The following is a 26824-nucleotide window of genomic DNA, read 5'->3' as shown; positions in this document are numbered from 1 at the left end:
TTTGCTAATTTTTATTGAGCAGGTATATAGTAATAAGAGTAACGTTCCTGCCAAATTTCATCATGATATCTTCAACGACTGCCAAATTACAGCTTGCAAAACTTCTAAATTACCTTCTTTTAAAAGTGGGCGGTGCCACGCCCATTGTCCAAAATTTTACTAGTTTTCTATTCTGCGTCATAAATACAACTCACCTACCAAGTTTCATCGCTTAATCCGTATTTGGTAATGAATTATCGCACTTTTTCGATTTTTCGAAATTTTCGATATCGAAAAAGTGGGCGTGGTTATTGTCCGATATCGTTCATTTTAAATAGCGATCTGAATTGGTGGCCAGGAACCTACATACCAAATTTCATCAAGATACCTCAAAATTTACTCAAGTTATCGTGTTAACGGACAGACGGACGGACGGACGGACGGACATGACTCAATCGAATTTTTTTTCGATACTGATGATTTTGATATATGGAAGTCTATATCTGTCTCGATTCCTTTATACCTGTACAACCAAACGTTATCCAATCAAAGTTAATATACTCTGTGAACTCTGCTCAACTGAGTATAATAAAAAATAGGTACGTAGTTTGTGCGAGGATGCAAAGTTTCACGTTTTTTGTGGTCTGCATGAAATAGCTATGACAATGAATCACTTATCGCAAGCATATATGTATAACGTAAGCGTAAGTATTTGATGAAATTTGAAGTTCCTAGCCGTTAAAAAGGGGACAGAAATGACAGTTTATATGGGGTATATATATTGTAACGAATTTTGGGGATTTCTGATAATGATGCACCTTCTGATAACGTTCGATTCGCTGAACTGTCGAACAAATATCTCCAATATTCAGTATTGCAAAATGGTCTTAATTTGACTATTTTGGAAGTAGTACAATTATACTTCAATATCACGTACTTCCAAACTAATAGCGTGTTTAAATCAGTCTGATTCCTCAGCTTGTGCTGCTTTTATACTCTTGGTTTTCTCGTTCACCCATTCCTCCTAAGGTATAGTCATTTCGCGAACAGTTCTATCCATGCTTGGTTACCAGCTACATACATGTATATTTGTAGTTTATACTTTTCTACTAGCCATGCGGGTGTGCGATCTCTGATTTTTTTAGACCACAATATATGCTATATACGTAAGCATTTCGTGAAATTTGAATCCTCTAACTGTTAAAATGGAGCAGTAATTACGAAAAGCTTCTTATCTGAACAATCGGTTGTGGGAATATATACTATATATACCACCGATCTTATGCACTTTTTTCAGACAACAATATGTGCAATATACTAAAGCATATGGTGAAGGTTGAAGCTTCAATCTGCTAAATTGAGGAAGATATGACAGAAATCCTTTGTTTATGAAAAATCGGTTCTATGGGGAATATATGCTATAGTAGTCCGCTCCGGCCGGTTTCGACAAATGTCTAATCGGACACCTAAATACACCCACTCATCATATGTTATGAAGATATCTCAAAAATTGAGGGACTAGTTTGCATACAAACAGACAGACGGACAGACGGACATGGCTAAATAAACTCAGCTCTTCATCCTGATCATATCGATATACTTATTGGTGGGCCTATCTATTTTCCTTTAAGGACTTACTTACACGAGATTCGTGACAAAGTTAATATACCATTTCTTTTTTAGGTATAAAAAAAAGGTATAAAAATAAGAAGAGAGGAATAAAACTATAAAGTTAAAAAAAAAAACAGGAAAGAAAATATAAATAACTTAGCAAAAAGAGATATAAAAATTGGAAAGGAAGACGAGATAAAAAAGATTTAAAAAAATTTAAGAAAAAAAAAATAATAATAAAAAAGAGACAAAAGGATAAAAAAGAAAATAAAAGTAATTAAGAGCGCATGAAAAATAAAAAAAGGGGAACAAAAAATTAAAAATGATATGAAATGAAAGAAAAATGCTTTAAAAGAAATACGAAGAAGAAAATATAAAAAAGATTAATAAAACATAAAAACAAAATAAAGGATAAAAAAGTAACAGATAAAAAGAAAAAATGAAAGAAAAATGAAATAAAATAGAATTTGAAAATCAGAAAAAAAATAAAAAAACAAAAACAAAAAAAAAAAATAAAGTTGAAAAACATCAAAAAAACATTTAAACCGGTTAAAATAAATAAAATAACACACTTTTAATAAAAAGTAAAACCTTTGAAATACAAAAATAAAATAAATAGAAATAAGAAAGTAAAATAAAAAAAATTAAATAAGAAAGAAAAATAAAAAAATTAGATAAGAAAGAAAAATAAAAAAAATTTAAAAAGGAAAGAAAAATTAAAAAAATTTAATAAAATAAATTTTAAAAAATAACAGAATATAAAAAATAAAACTAAAATGAAAAAAAGAGAATCTAATAAAAAAATACACAAAAAAGTAATAGAAACGAGATGTAAAGATAAAACGAGTGGGGGGGAAGGTGGGAAAGAGAAGAAAAAATAAAAATATTAAGAAAAAGAGGTAAGAAAAAATAGAAATGAAGAAATTAATTAAAGAAATACGAAAATAAAGATAAGAAAATATAAGCCAAGATTAAAAAACATAAAAACAAAAATAAAGCTTAAAAAATAAAAAAATTTATGAAAGAATCAAAGGAATTATTAAAACGAAATAAATAAAAAATATAAAAAGCAAATAAAAAATTACAGCAAAATAATTAGAGAAAACAAAAAAATCACAAAAAAACACAAAAAAGCACAAAAAAGTAAAAAAATATATATTTAAAAATAAAGAAAAAAAAAGAAAAAAGTAGGAATAAAAAATGAAACATTAAATGAAAACGAAATTCAAAAATAGCAAAAAAAAAAAAAAAACAAAACAAAGTAATAAATTTGTGTAAAAATATGATCATAAAATAAAAAGAATTAACCTAAAAAAAAAAAAAAAAATGAAATAAAAATAAAATTTAAAAATATATAAAATATAATAATCAATTAAAAATGAATAAATTAAAATTTAAAAGAGAAAAATAAAATTAGAAAAAAGTATGGAAATGAGAATGAAGTTATTAGTACCACTACAGCTTCCCAATTCAATAGCCACCGACCTGTATACTCGATTTATTAATACCTGCACTAGTCAGTCAGAAAAGGCTTTGTAAAAAATAAAAATTGCATTGGGGGGTATGGGGTAGGCGGACAGTTTTTCGTGTTTAATCGATTAAAGTAATCAATATTTAGTAATGCATTGTAAGTAAGTTGAAGTTATGATCAGAGTAGTCGATTATGTTTACATTCTGCTGTTGTAACAGCAAAAATATTTTGAGATTTTTTAGACATGCTCTTGATGTATGTTTTATTTTTCCTCAGCTCAATATGATCCATTCACATATTTCGCTCCGAGCGAAGGACTAAGCAGCTGGTAATGTTTACGAATTTATGTCCTGTTTAAAAGTATTTGAGTTGGCAACAATTAATGAATGAGGCCAATTTTCTCAACTGGCAGGGGGAAATTCAAACTTGTACATATATAAACGCTTAACAAAGTTTTCATAACTTGTAAAGTTTCAAGTGAATTTTAGATCAATCATGGATTTATACATATAAACGTATGCACTAAGAGCTGTGGCACCTGCTGATGCTTTTACAAAGAATTTATCGCTTAAAGTGTTTCACAGAATTTTCGAAATAATTCAATTTTCCAACATTACCAATAAAACGGGCAATTAAATTAACAATTGAATATTTATTTAAGTTTTTGCATTTGGCATCAATAACCACTTCAGTTTATTGGCTTTTGTGCAAATCTACATACATATGTAAATACAGAGGCGGACTATGCGCAAAGTAGGGCAGGAAATTGTTTATGGGCCCCTGCGCAGAGGGTAAACATGATTTTAAATTTACTATTGATAATATGATGCAGTTAAAGACTTAAGTCTGCTTTTAGTAATTAGGCACGTGGGTAAGGTGGTTTGAACCGCTATTGATAATAAGGAAAGAACTTCAAGATCCATCGCATTTTTATACTCAGCTGAGCAGAGCTCACAGAGTATATTAATTTTGTTCGCATAACGGTAATCCGTAACGGCATAAACTAATCGAGATAGATATAGACTTCTATATATCAAAATGATCTGGGCGAAAAAAGAAATTCATTTAGCCATGTCCGTCCTACCGTATGTCCGTTAACACGATAAATTGAGTAAATTTTGAGGTATCTTGATGAAATATGGTATGTAGGTTCCTGGGCACACATCTCAGATCGCTATTTAAATTGAACGAAATCGGACTATAACCACGCCCACTTGTTCGATATCGAAATTTTCGAAAAACCGAAAAAGTGCGATAATTCATTACCGAAGACAGATAAAGTGAGGAAACTTGGTATGTGGGTTAACCTTATGACGCAGAATAAAAAATTAGTAAAATTTTGGACAGTGGGCGTGGCATCGCCCACTTTTAAAAGAAGGTAATTTAAAAGTTTTGCAAGCTGTAATTTGGCAATCGTTGAAGATATCATGATGAAATTTAGCAGGAACATTACTCCTATTACTATATGTGTGCTAAATAAAAATTAGCAAAATCGGATGACGAAAACACCCACTTAAAAAAGAAATTTGTTTAAGTCAAATTTTAACAAAAAATAGAATATCTTTACAGTATACAAGTAAGTTATGTCAACATTCAACTCCAGTAATGATATGGTGCAACAAAATACAAAAATAAAAGAAAATTTCATAATGGGCGTGGCTCCGCCCTTTTTCATTTAATTTGTCTAGAATACTTTTAAGTCGAACAAAAATTTAGCAATCCTTATGAAATTTGGTAGGGGCATAGATTATATGACGATAAATGTTTTCTGTGAAAATGGGCGAAATCGGTTGAAGCCACGCCCAGTTTTTATACGCAGTCGTCCGTCTATCCTTCCGCTCGGCCGTTAACACGATAACTTGAGCAAAAATCGATATATCTTTACTAAACTTAATTCACGTACTTATCTGAACACTTTATTTTGGTATAAAAAATGGCCGAAATCCGGCTATGACCACGCCCAATTTTCGATATCGAAATTTTCGAAAAATGAAAAAAAATATGCCAATTCTAAACCAAATATGAAAAAAGGGATGGAACATGGTAATTGGATTGGTTTATTGACGCAAAATATAACTTTGGAAAAAACTTTGTTATCCCTGCTTCCATAACTGTTATTATCATAATTTCCTTCTATTGGTTGAGTTCTTTCTCTTTAGAATATGAATTTCTCCTATATGCCTCGGTTTCAAGTTAATATAAAAAAATTGCACATTTCTCTACTTTTATTGTGATCGACGAAATGGATGTTTTTCCCCTATTAAGAAACACTTGGGCCCAAAAATCGCCTTGGCTGGTGACATCCCACAACGTTGTTGCGGCCGGCATTGCATATTTTCTTGTAAATATTACCCATGAACTGATGAATGAATTATTCAATGAAAACGCATTGCGTATTGGCTGGCGCCAAAAATTCTTCGAAATATGGAGCATTTCAATTAATTAATTTGTGTTTTATTTTATTTATTTATTTTTTTCATTTCTCATAGCATTTTGGGCCCACCTGCCTTAAAATGTGCTGCCGCATCAAATGATGGACTCATACGTAATGCGCGACCAATTTACAATTATTCAATGCGAGGGGTTGTTACGTGTTTTACGGGCATCCGGAAAAAGGATGAGTTGGTAAGAGTAACGTGTGACACATATTTTGGTTAAATATAAAGTGTTCATTTAATTTATTTAATAGACTCGCCTCGTCAATCTGATACATTCGATGGGCGGCTGCATACGCAAAGACATGAATTCCAAGATCACACATCTAATTTGTAGTCAGAGTGGTGGAGATAAATATCAGTAAGTTGGTTTTGTCGCGCAGAAGTGTGGCAACTTGTGATGTATTACATTGTATAATTTTATTTAGGTTTTGTTTTTTGAAATATTTTTATGCTCATTATTCATTCTTTTTGTATTCTCTTTAGATACGCAAAAACATTTCGCTTGACCGTGGTGCGACCAGCCTGGGTTTATGCTGCTTGGGCGAGACGCGATGAGCTGCAATTTCGTGCAACGACCGATGACTTTTCGCGTGAGCATAAATTGAAAGCGTTTGAAGGTCAAAAGATTTGTTTCTTTGGTTTCCCCGCGGATGAACATCAACATATGGTGGATGTTTTGATCAGTAATGGAGGCATGCCGGCAGAGTTGGACGATCCCGAATGCTCGCATGTCGTGAGTCTTTGTATTCTCATTTGCAAAATATTTTCGTAGGCACTTTATTGTAATCATAAGCTTTCTGCATGCAATTGTATTTTGCGTGTTTGTTTGTGTATATTTGCTTGCTCATGTGTTTTCCAGTGTGTTTGTTGCTGTGGTGTGGCACTAACTTGTACCGTAACAAAAAACACTAATTGATTCGGATCATAATCAATTAAAATAATAACAATTGATAGAAAAATAGGAAAATGGTGGAAATAAATTTTAAGCTTATTTTAAAACGGTAAACGCGAAAACAATGTAATGACCACAGTTAAAAAAAAAGGAAAAAAAAAAATGTTGTCTGTTTGTAAGAGTTAATCGGGGATTGCCCGTATTGCTTTAAATGTATGAAAACATTTATTTCAAGCAATTTTTATTTTATAATTTATTTAATAATTTGGGAAACATTTAAACAACGTCACATCAGGACGGACAAGGCGACAGCTGTTTTGATTATACCTTGTAAATCTCTTCAAAGCCTTTTCTCCCGGGAGTGGGATTCGAACCCGCACTCCTACGATAGTTGAAATGGTTACAAACGCATTCAGCTACGTCATGCCTTAGTTGTTGTAAAGATTTTCCCAATTGCCTTCTTTTGCATATATTAATCTTCTACACATCACATACTTCGTATGTAATTATTTGTTGAAGTTATGCATGTTTGTAAGGCGGTTTCAGAGAAACTGGTATTGTTGCTGTTTTTGTTCTATTTATAGAACTACAACGAATTAACCAAATGTTGTCATTTGAGACACATACAAAACTGGCAATCAGAAGACCAAATTAATATAGTCTACCCTTTTTCAGTTTGTAATCAGAAACGTCCAATTCATTTCAGAAAATTACAATTATTATTCGGAAAGTTACAATTCATATTCAAAATTGCCATTTAATATTCCGAAAACTACAATTTATATTCAGAATTTCCATTTGATATTCAGAAAGTTCCAACTCATATTCAGAAAGTTATAATTCATATTCAGAATTTTCATTTCATAATCAGAAAAATACAATTCATATTTAGAAACTTGCAGTTCATATTCAGAGCACAATTTTATATTCAGAAAGTTACAATTGATATACAGAAAGTTGCATGTCATATTCAGAAAATTACATTTAATATTTAGAAAATTACAATTAATATTCAGACAGTTGCAATTCATGTTTAGAAAATTACATTTAATATTCAGAAAATTACAATTGATATTCAGAAAGTTGCAATTCATGTTCAGAATTTCCATGTCATATTCAGAAACTTAATTACATTTAATATTCAGAAAACTACAATTAATATTCAAAAAATAACAATTCATACTTAGGAAATTTCACTGAACGCTTGTAAAATTTATGTAGCGCAACGTGCTCCGCCTACCACGCCGAAGTTTCTGTTCCCCAATGTTGAACACAGTAAAGGCAATATGGTGTAAAATAAAGTCCATTGTACCTAACCTTCTCCATGTCCGTTTCCATATCTCTATCCTCCTCCTTCCCCCTCACTCTTCTACTCACACACTCCCTGAAAAGACAACGAACTCTTTAAATCACACTGTTTCTCACGGTGGTCCGTCATACCCTTCAGGATTGCTAAGGACCTGCATCCATTTCTAAGTATTCACTGTCTAACAGTCCATTGATGGTAAGATATACGAAGAAGAAGTTTTTCTAAATATCAATTGAAAGTTTCTGATATGAATTGAAATTTTCTGAATAACGATTGATGGCAAAGCGAGTTAAACCCGATTCGCCACGCAGAAAAATGTTGAGATAAAAAAAATAAAGCATGTTTTTCGATTAACTGACATATTGTTGTACCGAGGCTTGGAAATTATCGAAAAGAAGCAACAGCTGATAGAATATCACTACCTGGTACTGAATTCGCCGTGACAATATTAAATTTGTGAAATTTAAAATGGTTTCTGTTATGCAGCTCTGCTTTTCCCCAAAAGGATACAGTCTTGGATCACTTCATTCAAGGTTTTTAGGTTTTCTCATAAAAAGACTTCAGGAAGATAACTGACAACTGTGAATGGCAGCTGATAAATAACAACTCACAATCGACATCTAAAAAATGAGCACTGATAACACGAAACTGAAAAATCCGTCGAAGCAAATTTAAAGTGTCAATTGAAAAATGATAACATATAGTAATAAATAACTTTTATTGCTTTAAAATTTTCGGTTATGGTCTAGTTTCGATAATCGAAATTCGGATCATTCCTATCTACCAAAGTTTTTCCGAAATTCACCACTGTGCTTTAATTTGGGTTGTATCGGGCTGTAACTACACCGATTTTCTAAAATTTATGAATAATATAACTGATATATGACAAACTTATAGTAACAAATGATAACTGACAAATGACATCTGTAATGTGATAGCTGAAAATTGCAAAGTAGAAATGCCAAATCTGAAGTGTCAGCTCAACGGCTAATAGCAGCGAAAAAATTAAACATATCTGGTATTTAAATGATAACTGTATGACCTACAATAAAAAATTTATTAATTTTAAAAAGGAATAGAAGAAAAACTTTTAATATATCCATAAAAACGAGCTACAAAAAAAAGTTCTGTAAAAATGGGACAACTCATTTAAACCTTATTTTAAAGTTATACAGGTAGTCCCATTTCTACTGAACTTTTTTATACCCGTTGTACTTGTACACAGGGTATTATAACTTTGATTGGATAACGGTTGGTTGTACAGGTATAAAGGAATCGAGATCGATATTGACTTCCATATATCTAATCATCAGTATCGAAAAAAAACTTGTTTGAGCCATGTCCGTCCGTCTGTTAACACGATAACTTGAGTAAATATTGAGATATCTTCACCAAATTTGGTACACGAGCTTATCTGGACCCATAATAGATTGGTATTGAAAATGAGCGAAATCGGATGACAACCACGCCCACTTTTTATATATATAACATTTTGGAAAACACAAAAAACCAGATTATTTAGTAAATAATACACCTAAAATGTTGAAATTTGACATGTGGACTGATATTGAGACTCTTGATAAAAGTTTGAAAAAAAAAAAAATGTTTAAAATGGGCGTGGCACCGCCCACTTGTGATAAAATCAATTTTACAAACATTATTAATCATAAATCAAAAATCGTTAAACCTATCGTAACAAAATTCGGAAGAGAGGTTGCCTTTAGTATAAGGAATGCTTTGAAGTAAAATTTACGAAATCGGTTAAGGACCACGCCCACTTTTATATAAAAGATTTTTAAAAGGATCGTGGACGAATAAAATATGCTATATCTTAGCGAAAAAGAGCTTTGTGTCAATGGTATTTCATTTCTCAAGTGGATTTATAACAATAAATAGGGAAAACTACAAATTAAAAAAATGGGCATGGCACTGCCCCTTTTATGACTAAGCAATTTTCTGTTTCGGGAGCCATAACTCTAAGAAAAATTAACGGATCGTAATAAAATTGGGTACACATATTTTCCTTATAGCAGGAAATATTTCTAGAAAAAATGGACGAGGTCGGTTAAAGACCACGCCCACTTTTAAATAAAAGATTTTTAAAAGGGTCGTAGAAGAAAATAATAAGTTAAATCTTAGCGAAAAATAGTTTTGTACCAATCATATTTTTATTGTTATAGTAGGGAAATCCCCATATCCGAAGGGAAACTGATATCTGTATTCTTTTTGCTTCTTTTAAACGAAAATTAGTTCAGAATAGAACCATATGTGTATGCATTATTGCGCAGCCTTAACACTATTAAGCACACAAAACAAACAACAACAGCATTTCAAGCGTACAGCTGGGTATGTAATGTACGGTTTCACCCGAACTTAGACTTCCTTACTTGTTAGTATTCGATTTTACGGGTAGGGTTACAAGTTTTTTATTTAGTCTTAAAATTAATTCATTTTTTATTGCCGACTTCCACTGATACCTTCTATTAGATAAAATAAAATTGTTAAAACAACAAACAGCAAACAAAACCTAGTAAACTGATTTGTTGTTAATATCTAGCTCACTGAAAAATGCTTTTGTTTAATTAGATATATATACCACCAGAATTATTGTTATCAAAAAGTTCTAGAAAACCATGTGCCGATATTTATAAATTTAAAAATTTACAGGTCATGCCTAATACTGGTGGCTATTTTCTCGAAGCCATAACCACCACTTGTAATTCTCCCAAACCCAATCCTCCAACTAACCCACATACAGATCCATCAACTACTAAACTGATCCCAAAATCTGATACATGTGACCATAAGCCACCAACAGATGTTGGAGAAGAAAGGACATTTCTTGCAGGCAAGACCGTAACCGAAATTATTAAGACTGAAGAAGTAATTACAAATGAGACTGATGTTGCTAAATCAATAACAGAACCTGATGATCGTCAAATGGATGTCGATGAAGCGCACACCAATGACAAAGCAAATGAATCTGATGGAAATGAGGATGATGACTACTTTGATGAGCGTTTAGTAATCGACTACGATCGTAATACAGAGTTACAGCTTGGTTCACCACTACCAGACGGTGTTGATATAGATGAAGCCGATGAAATAATTATTGCAGACAAACTGTTGAGTGTGAAGACGCCACAAAAGCAAAGTGTAATTTTATTGCCCAAATTTGATATAAACGCTAATTCTAATGAAGTTAGAGCAGGAAATAAAAAAGACACAACCTGTAATGAAGTTAATGACAATGCTAGCACACCAATAAAATCTGACACAAGTGATGATCCAAATGCTGTAGATGATCCCAATAACTACAGGACCACTGACGGTATTATACTTACAAAGGAAACAGAGAATGCATTTCAAAATCCAAATCTATCGCCAATATTAAATGCCTTGCCTGAAATATGCCCGGCTATAGCACTGCAAACGCCAACTTTGAGATTCACCGAAAATGAACCGACTGCTATGGAGACAGACGATCTGAACGTGGATGATGCCGATTTCGATGAGCTTAATGATTTAAAGCGTAAACGTGAAAGCTTTGATAGCATTTCTCTAATGTCGATGGAGTCATTTGCTTTGCCAAATAGCACCAAAAAACCAAAACTTATACGTACTGGTTCGATAACAAGATCAATACGCAGATCTATGAGTTTTGTGGCGGTTCGTACACCGATTGCGAAAATATTACGCCCACGACGAAGTTCAGTAGCACTTGATGGCGCTGAAGAACGTTGTAATGCAGATGAATCATTCTGTTCGATCGCATCCATGGAAACAACATTTAATGAATCGATACGCAAACCAGTCAAAGAAAAATTTCGTAGTCTACGTGATCGTATTACGCGAAGCAGTAGCAAAAAAGATAAATACAACAACACAACAAATATACAGGCAACCACACCAGAGAAGGATGAAAAATGTGAACGCGAAATGCCAAGTAGTGGTTTTAAAACGCCCAAAGCGCCACCTAAATTCCTTAGAGCTATTGGCACCCCTAAATCGTTGTCGAAAATCACTGCACCATCGCCCTCAACGTCTGCTGCGGCGGTGTCTGCACAGAAGTTGTGTGTGAGTGAAATTTCAACATTCAATGCTGCTACTGTGGTATCCACTCCTACAACAACAACCAAAACCCTAACTCCTGTTCCTGCTCCTATTCCTAATACCGTGCTTCATGCGTCACCGCCGACACCTCATCATATTTCCCAACGTTCAACTAATTTTGAAGACAAATTGCATCAGCATACGCAGCATCCAATTCATTCTGTCAATAATCAAATCGTGCCAAATGCGGATATAGCACTTAATCAGTCGTTAATGGTATTTAATTGCATTTCATTTCTTTTTTATTTGTTGCAAATTTACACTTGCAAAAGAACAAGAAATGGAAAACTATATAAATACAAACGACACAGATAATAGAAATTAAAAGATCGAGGATTGCGGTAGTAAGAAAATAATACGAGATGCAAATTTGGGTGTACAAATAACCTTTTGTTCCTAATGATTTTTTTTACTTATACTCCTTTCCCTTGTTAAATGTTGACAAAACTTACGAGAGCAGCTTTTTATTAAAACAAAACAGCTGTATTTAAAAGTATAAAGTGTCGGAATGGGAAGAGGAATCGATAAGACCCGCTTTTTCAAATAAGTTTCACTCTGTAGCATCCGAAATTTCTCGCTTTTCAATATTTTGAAGATACAATACGAAAGGTCCTATAAAATGTAAGGCGCGATAACTTCCAAAGAGATCTAAGGCCGAGATTCTCTTCCAATTTGCGTCGTTCTCCTTTTGATTTTCCCTACAAATTGGCCGGACGGGGACCTACATGTTTTATGCCGACTCCGAACGGCATCTGCAAGGCAGATGAGTTTTCACTGAGAGCTTTTCATGGCAGAAATACACTCGGAGCGCTTGCCAAACACTGCCGCGGGGCGACCCCGCTTAGACAAATTTTCTCCTAATTGAAAAGCCTTATTTCTAAAATTTTGATGTTGTTTTGCCCGGGCGTGAACCCAGGGCATACGGTGTGGTAGGCGGAGCACGCTACCATCACACCACGGTGACCGCCGAAAGGTCCTATGCCTATATATTTTTTGGAGGAAACCTTAAAAAAAAAAAAAAAAAAAACAAATTATTTTTTTTACTTTCGGCTCCATTTCTTCAAAAAAAGTGGATTGGCCCTATGCCCGGAATGAAAAGTGATTTCGTAGTATTCTGCAATATAAAATCCTTCAAGATTTTCAGAGACTTGAAACTTATACTTGTCAGACTAAAATGAATTGAGTTACAAAACTGCGTACCGAAATAGTTTCCAAAAACCCTAAACAATAATAAATTTGGAAATTTTCATGAATACTTTTAAAAACTCGAACTTTCAAATTTTTTTCGAATCCTTCATGCCTCTGCTGGCTGAGAACCCATCTCAACAAAATCTTGTTTTTGGCTCACATATCATTTAGGACTCCAATGCATTCATCCAATAGCTACGAAGTAATTGTGTAAACTGCTAGGCCCGTAAGGTTATCTGGCTGCCTGACATAATGAGGATACTCCTCTAGGATAAGCGTTTTCGATGAGACTCTCTACCCCAAACTTCTCTTGGATAGATTTCTGCCTGAAAAATAGTGAGGTAGCATCCCGATGGTATCGATTTCTTGAAGTTCAGCCCATAGATGCTAGTTCCCGTTTTTCTGTCATCAAATTTAGATCCTTCCGTGAAGCACACATCTTAAGTCGTCGGGGTCTGTGTAAGGATTACCTGTTTCCCGAAGATTGAAAATTTCATGTGCAGGGGCCATTGAATCACATAGGATTTCATTTTCTAGATATGCATTTTCTGATTACTTTCACATGCCTGTCATGTTTCCGCTCTTAAGCTCAGAGATATTATGCAGTCTTAGTGCAGCGAGTGTTGTCTCCTCTCTGTTAGAATAGAGAAGGGAAGTAGTCCCACAAAAGCACTAAGTGCATCAGCAAGGGATGCAGCTTTTTTAATTTTATTATTGCTGTTCTTTGTGTGGTCTTCGGCCACTAAAGTAAGCAAGCCTAGATGACTATTGCTTTCACAACAGTATTATATGTCCAGTATACAATTTTAGGAGATACCTCCCCTTGTCGAGTGCAGGCGAATAAAGCTTTTTTTTTTTACTTTATTTAAGGTAGCATCTAGACGAGCAGACGTGAGGCTTCTGTCCAAATTTTATTAAAACATTGTGCACATATTATGTAACAACCTATTTTAAAATTTTTTGTACACCCAAGAAATTAAATTTTTTTAAAAGCGCGAAAAAATATGATTTGTAAGTGTTTACAATAAAATAAAAAAAAAATCTTCAATGACCGTAGTCTAATTTGCCACGCATTTTTAACATTTTTCATGAATGCATTTTTTTTTTATTATTCATAATCAATTTTTACCCTTCAAACTAATTAATAAGTGTGTTTAAGTGTTTTAAAATTTGTTTGTAATATTTGTTATACATAATGTGGTTTTGGGAATTTAATAACACAATTTTCTATGGTTAAGGATAAAACAGACAGCACAAAAAATTATTTTTAAAACTTCTAACAAATGCGCACTTTTACTACTTTTCAGCTATTTCTAAAACAAAATTTTTGCAAAAACTAAAAGAAAATTGTTAAAAATGCTATGCAAATTATAAATTCACTAAAATTTATTGTTAAACATCATCTATCTATATATATATTTATATATAAATAAAATATATATCTAAATATATAAATATATATATAGATAGATGATGTTTCACAATAAATTTTAGTTAAGGTGGGTCAAATTTATTGTTGAAAAGGGACATCCAGTTTCTGAATCTATGGGTCATATTGAGTAATATTGTCCATGGGACCATAGGTCTGAAATGAATTTCGAGCCTCCCTGATTTTGTTAGAAAATTTTATATCACAATCCGAATAGCAGCTCTCACAAAAAAAAAAAAAAAAAAATAAACATGAAAATAAATGTCAAATTCGGATTCGGATTGGAATAAAAATTTTTTTAACAAAATTAGGCTCGAAATTCATTTCAGACCTATGGTCCCATGGTCAATATTACTCAGTATGACCCATAGATTCAGAATCTGGATGTGCACCTGCATTTTTTCCCCCCTTTTTTCCCCATACAATTTGACCCGCCCTAATATATATGTATATATATATATTTTTTTTCATATGCACTCTATTACTCTTTAAGCCATCCTCATCTTGAATTTTTGTTATCTGGTTTTTATTTGTATTTTATGTTTTCTTATTCTTGTTCTTTACACGCTGCTTTTGCCTTTTTACTCAAATGCGGTAGTTATAAAAAAAAAAAACAGAAAAAATTTATATTTTAAAATTTTATGTACGCAAATTTTTCCCCTTACTGCACCTCTATGCTTTTTCTACGTTTTGAAAATAATTTATTGTGCTGCCAAATAATTAGCATTTATGTATTTCTTAAGTCGTAGATTAGTGCTGTTTTGGATAATTTTAAAAATCACCATGTCGTAAAATATATAGTATATAGCACATAAAGTGAGATGCATACATACAGATATATATAGGGTTTCTAAGAAAAAACATATCCAATTTGCACCGTATATGACGTCGGCAGATTATATGGTCACTTGATCATGCATGAGGAAAACGAAAGTTACAAATCGACGCTTGAGTTGGAAATGTTCGTATCTTGTCTGCCAGTTCGAAAACGTCCTCAAGATTTGATTGGGAACCAACCTATCTCAGAATCTGTTTTAAAACAGTCCTTTTGATTCCCTTGCATTTTTTACAGCTGATATACGACGCTTTTGAACCAAATTCTGAAACAGGGTGTTATTTAATAAATTTCTGTAATAAGGTTTGCGCTTATGTCAAGCTTCAAAATCATTCAATACGTTTCGTGTCCAAAATAAGCAGAGACAAAAATTGCGCGAAACAATTATGCGATTGCTAGAAAAGTTCGCTAGAAAAGTTTCCCGGAATAGCGTATGTCGAGCCATTTAAAAGTATAAGGAACGTTTGACTGTCGGTAAGAAGACAGGAAGTGATAAAGACAATGGTTTTAAAGCCCCTGACTGCGAACACTTAAAAAAAAGTCCTCACATATCGGGTACAAAAGTAGCTGAAAAGTTCAGTGATTCGATGCTTTTGCAAAAAAAGTTAAGAATGAGCAAGGGATAAAGTGGTATATACTGTAGAAAGTGCCTGAACGACTGCCCCTTAGGTTAGGCTAGGTTAGCTGATAGCTGCCCTGATAAGCAAAGCTCTCTTGGACAACACGAAGGTCCGTTGTGATACCACATACAACAAAAATAACGGTGACGTAGATCTAGCTACTTAGAGAATCGTTGGGTAGCGTGATATCGAATGATACTGATCTCAACCTTGGATAAATCCTCGGGAGATCCAAGTGAGTCGCGACCGAAATACTTTCGCCATGTTCTGGCAAAAGCTGGGCAATCAAGCATAAAGTGATTGTATGATTCCACCTCATCATCCTCCATACAGCTACAGCAGGAGCAAGCGAGGTCAGGCCCTCCCAGACCACCCTCGATCGCATTGTAGTTGAACTCAAGGCCTTGATAGCCGCTTAGTTATCAGAGTAGATGTTAAATTCCTTAACCGAAGTAGCATTTCATCCACCGCATCCTTAATCGCAGCAACTTTCGCTTGGAATACACTGCAGTGATCAGCCAATATAAACTTGCAGCTTACATTTAGCTCTTAGCTCTTGACTTCACCTTGATTTCCTTAAATATTTTAATTGCTGCATCGTGGGTGATGAAACTAATGTTCTAGGGGGACTTTCGCAGTTATCGGGTGTTAATGTTTATGTTGCAGATCGTAGAGGAAAGGTTCATTAGGAGTTGAAAACACAAAAAAAAAACAAAACAAAGCTTTCCAAGAAATTTTTTTGGCTTGGCAAGCAATTTGGAACTGTGGTTTGTAAGAACTGGTACGGTTAATACCGAATTATATGTAAATAAGTGTCTGCAGAAACGAATGTTGCCATTAATAAGAGAGCATGAGGAGACTACTTTTTTGGCTTGGCTTCGTGCAATTACAGAAAAAATCCACCTAAATGCGCGGAGCTCAGACCCATCGAAAAATATTGGGCTCTGATTAGAGAACGCACTGCTACAAGGGCTAATGACCAGTTTAGTAAAAAAGTTAAGTTATTGGAACTAGTATTGGAAATATACTGGGAGAAATAAAAAAAGGATTCTAAATAACTCCGCATTGGTCTGGAAATAAACCCAAAAAACATCCCCGATATGAAGTGATGCTGGAATTAACTTGGAATGGCTGGAAGTATATATATAAGTTAATTAAAATATATTTCCAGTAACCCTGTATTTTTCAAGTTACTTGAACACATCATAAATTTTTCAACTCTATGTGCGATTTGTATTTGCGATTGAAAAAAAAAAACTTGCGTGCTATTTTACAGATCTCATTTAATTTTTCCGAGATTTTGTAAATTTTTGGTTTACACAGAGCAGAAAGTAACTGCAAATGTGATTGCATTTGAGCAAATTCCATAAACAGAGCCAAAATAAAAAAATTTAATTGAAAAACTATTCTAAACTATTTAGCTAAAATTTCATCATTAAACTGCGACACGCTTTCCGCTTACGCTTTAATTGTTTATCATTCAAATACTTCCAAACATATGTTTGTATACAAAAATTTCGAAACCGTAGAAAGGCAAAAGCATGTGCATATTTTTATTATTTCATTACGACTGTTCCATACACAAATATTTTTATCAGCGTTTTAAAATAGCAGAAAATCTCAATCCTTACTCGAGTGTGAACAGTCAACAGGCTTGAAATTGTTTTACATATTAATAAATATTTTATTTATACCTCTTCTGATTATTTAGGTTGTAGATGAACACACCACTCAAGCCAAGCCCGATCCGAAAAATCACCGTACACATATTCTCAAGTCCGATTGGTTTTGGTATACCATACAAAATGGCTATGCGGATGAAATGGATTATTTGTTTGGCGATGTAAATATGCATTCAATATATGCTTGTGATATCTTAATTAATGTTTCTTTTTCTTCATTTTAGTATTTGGATAGTATTGCGAATACGCCCAATACCGATCGCCGCGATTCACTGCCTATTAGTTTTAATAAACGTAAACGAAAACGTTTCTCGCAACGCATACAATTCGAGGGCACACCTATTGGTTCGGGTAAACGACGCTCATCCGTTTCGGATGCTGGCCTCCTCTCAGTTTCGGGTAGTTTCTTTGATTGCACCACAAGTCCGGATAAATTGGAAGCCGGTAAACTGCATAACGACGCGCATATTGACACGCCTACAGTTTGTGAGACAACGCCGGCGAAAAAGTCGATGCGTTTCAATCATTTTATGGATTTTTTTAGTACTGAATCCAATTATGTGGGTATACTAGATACAATTGTTAAGGTATGTACCAAATTAAAATTTTGTTTAAACATTTTTAACTCTTATGCCTCGTTTCTACAGCTCTTCAAAAATCCACTCGAGGAAATTGCTGAAACCAATGACGCTTTACTTAATAAATCGGAGATTAATTTGATTTTTAATAATTTTTTGCCCATACACGAAGTACATCAAAGTATGTTGGAGCGTTTGCGTGGCATACAGGGCAAATGGTCAGAGGATTGTTTAATTGGTGAAATCATTTTGCAACATCGCGATGAATTAACGAAAGCTTATCCACCCTATGTGAATTTCTTTGAACAAATGAAAGAGACACTTCAACAATGTGATAGTCAGAATCCACGTTTTCATGCATTTTTGAAAATTAATCAAACAAAACCGGAATGTGGACGACAAAGTTTGCAGGATTTAATGATACGGCCTGTACAACGACTGCCTAGTATTAGTTTGCTGTTAAATGGTGAGTACATACGTCAGCCCCAAGATAATAACGGAAACAATCCCGAAATAAGTCGGATATGATCCCGAAATGATTCATAGATGACCCGAATATGATCTCGGTATTTGCCGTAGCTATCACGAAAACAATCCCAAATTATTCGGAGATAGTCCTGAAATTATCCCTAATATTCCCGAAATGATCACTAAATTAGTCCCGAAATGGTCCCGAAACTATCTTAAAAACAACCAAAAATTAACGCGAAATAGTCCTGAAATTATCTATAAGTAATCCCTAGTAGTAATCCGAGGATACACATAAAACGAGCTATAGTTGGTCGCGAAACGATCTCTTAATATCCCAAAAAAGTTCTGAATATATCTCGAATCTGAAAACAACCGCGAAATGTTTCCGAAATATTCTCAAAATGATCCGAAGATAATCCCGGTTTTCGAAATAAAAAAAATCCAAAAATTATGATGAGGTAAGCCGAAAAAAAATCCGGGGATATTTCTGAAGTAATGCTGTTTTTGTTGTTGTAGCGATAAGGACACTCCCCAAAGGCCTTGGGGAATGTTATCGATGTTGATGGTCCTTTTCCGGATGTAGATCCTGTACGTTCCGGTACCAAGCACGACCATCTCGGGAACGATTTGTTATGACCATGCTGCCTTCTAGTCCATCCCGCCCTCCAACCCCCTAGATCCATGAGGAGTTCGGGTTAGCCAGAGCCTCGGCTGTTAATGGAACAGGATTCGCCACGGATAGGTGAGGTTGACAATTGGGTTTGGAGAAGCTATATATTGCGCTGTCAACCTGAAAGGGTTGCGCTACATAAACCCTTGAATCTATTTTGTATTTTAGTCGCCTCTTACGACTAGGCATACCTACCGCGGGTATATTCTAACCCCCTAACCCGCTGGGGGTCTTGAGATATGATCACGTTGAAGTAATCTTGAAATATAGTCCCGAAATAATTTAAAATGATCCCGAAACTCTTCCTAAATGTCCACATTATCCACAGAAGTTAACGAAGTTGTCTCTGATATAGACATGAAATAATCCCGATAACTCCTTAAAAAAAAAAATAAATGTAAGGCGCGATAACCTCCGAAGAGGTCTAAGGCCGAGCTTCTCTTCCAAATTGCATCGATGAGTTTTCACTGAGAGCTTTTCATAGCAGAAATACACCCGGAGCGCTTGCCGAACACTGCCGAGGGGCGACCCCGCTTAGAAAAATTTTCTTCTAACTGAAAAACCTTATTTCTAAAATTTTGATGTTGCTTTGCCCGGGGTGTGAACCCAGGGCATACGGTGTGGTAGGCGGAGCACGCTACCATCACACCACGGTGGCCGCCGATAACTCCTTACTTATATATTAAAAAAAGAAAGAAAAAATAAGCACGTAGTACCCTTCCAGTCTATTGTCTATATCTGTGCCAAATTTAATCAAAACTCGTGATTTAAGTGAAAGGAAAACGTCTGGACATATCCACATTCAACAGGGCCGAATTAACAGGTAGGCAGAATAGTCAGTTGCCTGAGCCCCGATTTTAGGGGGCCCCCGAAAAATGAAAAAAAAATTTCTTACAAACATAAAATTGTAGAGAGTGAAAGAAAAATATAATCAGAACTGAAAATAAATTTTACTCAAATAAATAAAACTCAGTTGTATACGTGCTGTCCTGTCGATTGTATGAGTTTATGTATAAGTAACTTGAATCAAGACCTTAGTCAAATAGTTGTATGGGCTTCCACGAATGGTTTATGTCTAAATCCTAGAAAGTCGAAGTGCATTGTTATCCGTAGAAAGCCGCTAGCTACAAATGGCTTAAACAATATTATGTTTGAAAATTCTGTTATAGAATATGTTGACACGGCAAGAAATCTTGGCATAGTTTTTAACAAAACATTGTCCTGGAGAGACCATATCTTTAGAACCGTAGGAAAAGTGTACGGTATGCTCCGTACACTGTGGTTGACACAGTATTTCACTCCGCAACATATTCGACTACTTTTATCCAAAGCGTACTTAATACCTACGCTCCTCTACGGCTGTGAGATTTTTTCTAACTGTGACGCTGTGAGTAAAAAGAAGCTTAATGTTGCCTACAATTACATTGCTAGATACGTTTACGGGCTGAATAGACTTGATCACGTTTCCTGTTATTCTGTAAAGTTGCTAGACATTTCTTTTGACAACCTTTTAAAGTTTAGAACACTTATTACCTTGCATAAGATAATCTACACGAAGGAGCCTTATTACCTATATCGAAGGCTTCAATTTCTTCATTCTACGAGGACAATAGTTCTTGCACATGTTAAACACCGCATGCTAATTTCTAAACGCCGATTCTTCGTTACTTCGATCCGTCTTTGGAACTCCCTCCCAGCCAGAATAAGACAAATAAGTAATGCACTGCATTTCAAAAAGAATTAATATTGTTCTTTAATTGACTCACCTCTCCTTCTTCAACTGACTCTCTTTACTGATCTTCTATCCGTTTTTCTTGCCACCTCCTATTTCCTCAAAGGATAGAACCTTATATTATTACTGTACTACCTACCCTTGCAATGTCCCCTTTGTTCTTATTTCTGTTCTGTGTCCCTAGGCTAAGCTCTTTGAAATTTATTATAACCATTAAGTCTTATTTTACAAATTATCTATTGTTTATCTAAGTTATTGAAACATTTTTTGAATTTTCGCCTTTGTTCTGTCACTGTTCTGACTAGCACTATAAAATAATTTTGTCAAATTGTTGTGTTAGGAAAAAATTTAATAAAATACAAATACAAACACAAATTGATAGCATTCAAAAGGCGAAGGTCGACAAACTAGACAAGGTTCCTAAAAAGGACATTTCCGACTTATTTGGCAAATTGTATGAGCGTGCAAAGAAGTGTATCGAAGTTAAAGTAGAGTATATTGAATAATAAAAAAGGTTTATAACTTTTCTTCAGTTGGAAGGTCATACTGGTGAAAGTCTAGCGAATCAAACTTTAAACTTTCGTACTGAAGACTGAGATTTAGATATTCAAAATTATAGACGACAATAATATGACAATGCATTAAACATGTCCGGGAAGTATAAAGGTGTGCAAGCAAGAATATTGAGTTTGAATGAGAATGCGATCGATGTTTCCTGTTCCGCGCATTCCCTTAATTTGGTTAGAGAGCATCCTGTGAAGTGCTATTTTTATGCAGTAGATTTTATATAATTTTTTAGACATATAATTTTTTCCGTTTCCACCTATCGTTGGGGCGTATTAAAAAATAAAATAAACAATGAGAAAACTTTGAAGATGTTGTCAACTATACGCTGGGAAGCACATTCGAATGCGACGAATGCAGTTTACGATTCATTTGATATCATATTAGGGGCTCTAGAAATGTTGTTGTTGTTGTTCTAGCGATAAGGTTGCTCCACGATGTGCCGGATAAAAATCCGGTACGCTCCGGTACCATAGCACCATTAAGGTGCTAGCCCGACCATCTCGGGAACGATTTATGTGGCCACATTAAACCTTCAGGCCATTCCCTCCCTCCCTACCCCCAAATTCCATGAGGAGCTTGGGGTCGCCAGAGCCTCGTCTGTTAGTGAAGCAGGATTTGCCGAGGATAGGTGAGGTTGACAATTGGGTTTGGGAAGTTATATATTGCGCTGGCAACCTGAAAGGTTGCGCTACACAGCCCCCTTGAATCTGGTATTTTAGTCGCCTCTTAGACAGGCATACCTACCGCGGGTATATTCTGATCCCCTAACCCGCTGGGCTCTAGAAAACATTGCTGATGATGAATCACAAAATACTGATACTCGTTATGACGTGTATCGCGAATAAAATGTAAAAATTCGAATTTGATTTCAAGCTGATTTTATGGAACTCTTATTTTGACTGCTATGCGTTCAGTGAGTAAGTCACTGCAAAGTTAAAAAGCAGATTTGCAAACGTGTGGTTTTTTGTACGAATTGTTAGAAGAGAGTTTAGTTTCATTCCGTGAAAAGTTCAGTGATTTCAAGAAAAAAACAAAACAATCATTACCTGGTGTAGGTTATGCAGAAATCGTAAAACGTACTCGTTGTAGAAAAAACCAACCTAATGACGGAAATGCCCCAGAAGTCCAGAAGTAGAATTTTCGCCTCGCGATGATTTTAGGACAATCTTCATAGTGAAATCAAACGACGTGCGGAAGTGTATATGGAAGTTTCAGAGAAATTTGCATTTCTCATCAACTTTTCTCTAAGTGATGGAGATCTCCACGAAGCTATAACTAACTTAGTTCGTTTTTATTCTAGAGATTTGGAGGAGTTTTTCATTGAAATGAAACAATTCCAAAGTTACATGAACTCCATAGTCAAATTGTAGAGGGAGATTAATTAGCCGATGTATTTCCTAACACAGAAAAAGCTCTTCCGATTTTTTTAACATTAATGATCACAATTTGCTCTGCCGAACGATCTTTCTCGCAATTAAAAAGAAGCAAAGCTGCTGAAAGAGCTACAACGCGACAAGAGCGACTCGAGATGTTAGGTTTGCATTGAGTCAGATTTATTGAACAAAATCGATATTGATGATATAATTGATTAATTTACCGAAAACAAATAGAAAATAACATGTTTAAAATGTAGATAGTAATTTTATTGATATTATTACATTGTGACAAAAAATTTTTATGAAAGATATAAGTTTGTATTTTTTAATCGGAAAAAGAAGGGAACGGACGTGAAAAAGGGCGCCCAAATTGATGGGTGCCTAGGGCCCCGTTGAGGGTTAATTTGGCATGCATACATACATACATAATACTAATCAGATAATCACAAACTCAGTAAATATATAGTAAAACAACAACCAATACCCGTTAACCTACTCTTTGCAGACATTTTAAAACACACAAACAAAAATAATCCAGACTATGCCAAACTGGAGCAGGCATTGAAAGCCATTAAAGAGGTCATGATGCATATTAACGAGGACAAAAGGAAAACGGAATCGCGTATGGCAATATTTGATATTTTCAATGATATTGAAGGTTGCCCGGTAAGTGTTGATTAGTTATTTGCACATAAATTTTATTGCAATAAGAATTTATAAATTAACTTCTCTCTCACAGCCACATTTAGTGTCCTCGAATCGTAGTTTTATTTCAAAATGCGAAGTAACTGAACTGTCTGATAGTTTGAGTGGTCGTGGCGATTCGTTGCTATTGTACTTATTCTCCGATACAATTGAGGTGTGTAAAAGACGTTCACGTGCCTTCAATACAGCAAAATCGCCCAGTTCGGCAAAATCACACAAACATATAAAATTAATATCATTAAATGCGATACGTTTTGTTATTGACATCACCGATAGTCCGCGAGCATTTGCTTTACTTTGTCGTCAAGATAAAGAGAAGTTGCATTCGTTTACTTTGGTCGATGATGAAGTCGACAAGGTGGTATATTTAAAAATGTTATGTAAACAAATGGCGGAAAATGCTTGTCGGACGGATACGGTGAGTGCATTATTGAGTCGCACATCACAGGAGCTGGAAGTGGATATCAGTGATGTTAATTTGAGTACATTGTCAAAGGCGTTTAAGTTGGCGGCGCGTACGCGTCAAAAGGTGAGTTGAGTATAAACTTTATTACTTTGCAAATATATTTTGTTTTGTAGAAATGTATTATTTCTTGGTGTAATTGTTTTGTTGTTGTTTTAGAATTGTTATTAGCTAAAATTTTAGTACATGTGTACAGAATTTCGTAAAATATGAAAAGTAGCGTATAATAAACATGTTATTTAACTCGAAACTTAGGGCCCTTACTCTGTATATTATTGTTACTTTATTGCAAAAGCACTACGCGAAGGCTTAGAGGGTGTAACGGATATGGGCAATAATTGATTGGATTGATTTACGTGTGCCTCACTTTGTATCCGTATGCGAAACGCATTTCCTTTCGAATAACGAAACGGAATTGATAATCCGGAAAAACAGATAATATCCCCGAAATGGTTTCTGATACAAACCCGGAATCATCTCTCTCGAGAATGTTCTGGGGATAGCCCCGAATTGATCCCGCAGGATTTTGAAATGATCGAAATGATACCAAAATAGTCCCGAAATGATATGGAAAGGAATCTCAAACGGTGTTCCCGAAATTATTCTGAAACGTCAAATGCTGAAGTAATCCCCAAAAACGATCCCGAAATAGTGCCAAAATGATCCGGAGATAAGTGGGTGGGTGCAAGTGCACATTTAAAAACTTGACTTATATATCGTCGGCTAATATTCAATACCCTCTATCAGCAAAACCCCAGTTTTTCAGGAGAGCTAATCACCGTTTTGGCAGCTACATTGTAAATGCTAGCCCAATGGATGATAAAAGATGCCGTTGTGTATTTAAACTAGTTTTTTATTCTAAACTCAGCTTAGTTTAGTTTAAAAGTCAGATAAGGTTTTTCTATTCAAATAGGAATTACATATATTTGTAAAATATATTGTAGTGTTTTGAGAATGATGCGATTGTAATAGTGATCAAGTGATAGAGTTCCATTGCGAAAGCTATGATGTTGGTTCTCAAGTCAGGTATTATCGAAAAAGTTATCCGCTGTCGGACGGACAGATGAACCCGGCACTGATAATATTGATATATGGAGGTTTATGTCTTTCTTGACCCTATTACATCATTAGACCCCAACGTTAACCGATTAAAGCTGTAAGACTTATGAATAAGTGCAGTTGGGTATAAAAACGTATGCTAATAGGGGGTTTTGCTTAAAAAAGGAACTTTCATTGCATTTTCAAAATGGGAATTAATACCATTTGAGCTAAGTTTTAATGCTGGCATTAATGTCATATATGAAAGGCGGGTTAGAGATCATTTTACCATCTAACTCATTTTCGTTAAAATTGCTGATGGAAGGTTTTGAATATAAGGCGACGATATAAGTTTATATGACTTATCGTGAAATGTGGTCCAATTGCTTGAAACAAGTACAATATCCATATATTTGATTGGATGTCGTAGTCAGAGTTTAATACGCTGGAGATTAATTGCTATTTAGTAAGAAATGATGTGATTGAATATTGATGAATAAGTCTTATTAGAGCTTACGATTTCTCGAACTTGTTCGAGAAGAGATTTCTCGAGAGTCTCGCCTTCTCGCGAGATTCTCAAATCTGGAACTATTCGTAATTCTCTCGTTGCTTTTATACTCTTCGGTTTCTTCGTTCGCATACTTCTAGGCGTTTCTTCTTCTAGAAATTACTACTTGTTTACCAGCTATAAACTCACCAGCAATAAACTCACCAGCAATAAACTCACCAGCAATAAACTAAAGATGCACGTTTATAGCTTCTCATATGCGCGTGTATATGTGAGTGACGCCTCCACCGATGATTGCATACTTTTGTGAGCATTTCAGATATATGCATGTGTATGTGTGAGAACTACTTTGCTGATGATTGCATACTTTTGTGAGTATTTCTCCGCTGCTGTATGTACATATGTGTAGACATAATGATTGATTTGTTTATGTAGATACAAATGACTGCTTAATATCGGCTTAGAGATGATAGTATCCCTTAGTGTTGTTAATATTCGTCACACTGCCCTCCACCTAAGTCTGATCGTCCCGGTCAGACCAATTTCCTGATCTAAACGCCGCCAGCCTTTCCATATGAACCACTTTCATTTTGGTTCGTGGTTTACCAATGGTTTGTATACGGTAAACTACATCGTTGATCCGTTTGACAACTTTGTATGGGCCTTCCCAGTTACATTGCAATTTCGGGGACAAACCTTTTTTCCGTTGAGGGCTGTATAACAGCACCAAATCTCCTCGTATCTGGCTTTCATCTTGTCACTCATAATCTTTGTTCGTTGCCTTATCAGATCGTGTATTTCTCTTAGCTCTTCTTCCAAATACCAGCGGATTTCTTGACATTTCTCTCCGCATCGGCATCTATCCTAAACTTCAAATCGGCTGGCAATCGAAGGTCATTGCCAAAAATTATTTTTGCAGCGATTTGGCCCGTTGTCTCATGCACTGCTGATCGGTAAGCCATCAAGAATAATGGTATGCGTGTATCCCACTCTTTATGGAACTTGTCCACCACTTTCCTTAAGTGCTCCTCCAATGTTCTATTGAATCGTTCCACCATACCATCGGACTGAGGATACAATGCAGTTGTCCGTGTTTTTCGAATGCCCAATGATTTACATATTTCCTGGAACACAGCCGATTCGAAATTC

The 26824-nt window shown here is 34.8% G+C and overlaps 1 protein-coding gene across 4 annotated transcripts in view; it reads left to right on the top strand.

Annotated features, from left to right (window-relative positions):
- The window catches only part of pbl (epithelial cell transforming 2 pebble), a 106016-nt gene that overhangs the window by 75612 nt on the left and 3580 nt on the right, over nucleotides 1-26824 (top strand). For 3 of the 4 annotated variants that reach the window (XR_010953789.1, XM_067790299.1, XM_067790297.1), the window contains 9 exons: nucleotides 5551-5686; nucleotides 5751-5857; nucleotides 5983-6232; nucleotides 10368-12029; nucleotides 17597-17728; nucleotides 17792-18154; nucleotides 18215-18611; nucleotides 23467-23627; nucleotides 23701-24195. Coding sequence is in view for 3 of the 4 variants with exons in the window: in XM_067790299.1 (XP_067646400.1) it covers nucleotides 5551-5686; nucleotides 5751-5857; nucleotides 5983-6232; nucleotides 10368-12029; nucleotides 17597-17728; nucleotides 17792-18154; nucleotides 18215-18611; nucleotides 23467-23627; nucleotides 23701-24195 (3703 nt within the window). In the remaining variant the exon portion in view is untranslated. The remainder of the gene's footprint in view (nucleotides 1-5550; nucleotides 5687-5750; nucleotides 5858-5982; nucleotides 6233-10367; nucleotides 12030-17596; nucleotides 17729-17791; nucleotides 18155-18214; nucleotides 18612-23466; nucleotides 23628-23700; nucleotides 24196-26824) is intronic. The other variant, XM_067790300.1, reaches the window with a different exon arrangement.

The sequence above is a fragment of the Eurosta solidaginis genome, chromosome 5 (genome assembly GCF_040869045.1).
Source record: "Eurosta solidaginis isolate ZX-2024a chromosome 5, ASM4086904v1, whole genome shotgun sequence".
NCBI lineage: Eukaryota > Metazoa > Arthropoda > Insecta > Diptera > Tephritidae > Eurosta > Eurosta solidaginis.
This window is presented reverse-complemented; position numbering and strand designations above follow the sequence as displayed.